General features: G+C 39.0%; 1 protein-coding gene across 1 annotated transcript in view; it reads right to left on the bottom strand.

Annotated features, from left to right (window-relative positions):
* LOC138006912 (KAT8 regulatory NSL complex subunit 3-like) overlaps positions 1 to 2,500 on the bottom strand; it is a 23,382-nt gene that overhangs the window by 20,095 nt on the left and 787 nt on the right. The window contains exons 2-3 of the mRNA XM_068853542.1: positions 2,142 to 2,500; positions 692 to 782 (exon numbers count right to left, since the gene is read on the bottom strand). The exon at positions 2,142 to 2,500 is cut by the window's right edge and continues 145 nt beyond it. Coding sequence (XP_068709643.1) covers positions 692 to 782; positions 2,142 to 2,500 — 450 coding nt within the window. The remainder of the gene's footprint in view (positions 1 to 691; positions 783 to 2,141) is intronic.

The following is a 2,500-nucleotide window of genomic DNA, read 5'->3' as shown; positions in this document are numbered from 1 at the left end:
CAAGTTGAAGAAATAATTTATTTGGGAATAAAACAAAAGAGCGTCACGCTTTTCGCTACTTGAGGACTATTACTAATACATGTGGTCCTCTAGTAGCGTAGCCAATCAAAATGCAGGATTTGCATTTGTCCACTAGTTGGGTGATACTAAAGTCATGTATAACATTTTTACTACTATGAAATGATATACGAAATGGCTCATATATGAACTGCGGATATGAAATCAAGTGAAGCTATGATCCTCGCAATTATGTATGCAATTCTAGCACTTCCGTAAAGAAGCCTGAAAAATTCAGGACTTCAATGGGGTTTGAACCCGTGACCTCGCGATACCGGTGCGATGCTCTAACCAATTGAGCTATCAAGCTACTGACGCTGGGATCTGGTCATTTGTCGGTTCCAATGTTCCCGTGAGGAATGAATCAACAATGAAATTATATGAAATGGATCATATATGAACTGCGGATATGAAATCAAGTGAAGCTATGTTCCCATTAGTTAAGAAATATCAATACCACATTGGGGGCCCAGTTGAGCAAATCAACAATGATACCCCTCCAATATCAACCAATAATAAATTTTACCCTTGTTACACAGATACTTCTAGGCTGCTTCTTCAGGTTTTGGCCAAAACCCTGAGGGGACAATTATAGACATTTCATTTCATAACACAAATGCTCAGCAATCCTTACCCCTTCATAAGTTAACCTGGATAATCTGAGGTTTGACAAGACCTTTATCACCTTGTCAAATAGCACACCCTGCTTACTTCCCCAACCATTCCTGTTAGAAAACAAACCAATGTACAAATTGTACAAATCAAAAGTTAATTAAGTGAAATACATGTAGGATTATATTATTTGAAGTGCAGGTTATAGAAGAAAATGGAGAAGTGATCCTCACAGTTATGTAACTGGGCAATTAATTTTAAGAATTGTCAGCAATGAGGAAAAACACTCTTTACAGACAACATTGTTTATAAAGTGTGCTTTCCTGTTCATAAGCAGCAGCTTCTGCTCCACTTGTCTTTCTTTTCTTTTTTTTCTTGGAGGCTGTGAAACACCTAAGTTGTAAATAGCACCTCATAATCAGCTCCGATGAGCTGAGATACAGCTGTACATTTTGAGTACAGAGCCTTCAGTCATTTCATAGAAAATACTGTGGTAAAATATGGCGAGGACATATGAGAATTCATTGCTGGTAAAAGCTGTATGTTTATTCCTTATTTTTGAAAGTTTCCATTTGATGAGAAGTTACCAGAACGAAAGTACATTCCACATGACAACATTTGATGGAATTTATGAACAGACTTTCATTAAAACTTCACTCCTCCAACGGATGACCTTTGGTGTTACATTACTCATCTGGATGTGTTTGCAGTCGCCTGGGATGACCAGACGACAATGCATGTGAATCCCTGTATTGAGGCGTAATGTGCCTGTGAGAGGGATGATCAAGATGCTAGTTACCTAGCAACAACTGAAAAATCAAGGTCCTTAGCAGAATACAAACCTACAACCTCCATAACACTGGTCAGATGCTCTACCCATTGCATTGAGTTACACTGTACAAGAACTCCTCAGGATTTGCATTTGAATAAATAATTTATTAATATACTTATTGGGCAGTACTTTCTCCTCAGTTATTTTAAGACCCTGAGTGTTGATCTGGCCAGGGTTCGAACCTGCAACCTCCTACATGACAGCCTGATGCTCAAACAATTGAGCCCTGAAGGTGCGCGGTCCAAACAAAGAACACCTTCGTTCCATTGAATACAAAAAGAATACATTAAACGAAATATGCTGAAATTGCAGTCAGGAATTTGCATAATGACTATAAGAAATGCTGGACACTGACTTATTTGAACGTCAAAAGTTCGACGTTCTCAAAAAACTTGGTAAAAACGTTTCGACCGAAAACCTTTGGTTCAAATAAGTCAGTGTCCAACATTTCTTATACCGGTAGTCATTAAAAGAATACATGTTTGTAAACAGATATGAGAATGTGCGTGCTGTCAACTGCCTTGTTCGTAAAAAAAAGTTCTAGAAGACAATTCTGGTGGCACACAAAGGTATTCTTAGTTATTTCTTCAAAGAAATTAAGCTTACGTACCACACGTTGATCTGTAATTAACTATATTACCTTGAAATCTGTTCTTCCCAAGTATCTGGAGTCTTTTTACTGGACACAGCGCTTACATACTTCTCACACTCTGCCATTACTGTTTTCGCTTTTGCAGTGTCGTACATAACATTAGAGGAACAAGTAGGAGCAACAGGCTCACAGACATCGATTTCATCTTCGTCGTTGGACTGAATATTGACAGTTGCTAGGTTCTCAACTTCATCCCTGGTCAAGAACAATGTCTTTACCGGACGCACTTTTGACGCATCGGGATGTGCTGACCAGGGCTTGGCATAAGAATGATCAAGGAGGATGATTTCGGCGAGAGATTGGACGTCTCTCACGAAGCCCCTCTCGTTGAAGAGTGAAAACGTCGC

This window comes from Montipora foliosa, chromosome 6 (genome assembly GCF_036669935.1).
Source record: "Montipora foliosa isolate CH-2021 chromosome 6, ASM3666993v2, whole genome shotgun sequence".
Classification (NCBI taxonomy): domain Eukaryota; kingdom Metazoa; phylum Cnidaria; class Anthozoa; order Scleractinia; family Acroporidae; genus Montipora; species Montipora foliosa.
The sequence above is the reverse complement of the archived record's forward strand: the minus strand, read 5'-3'. Positions and strand labels throughout refer to the sequence as shown.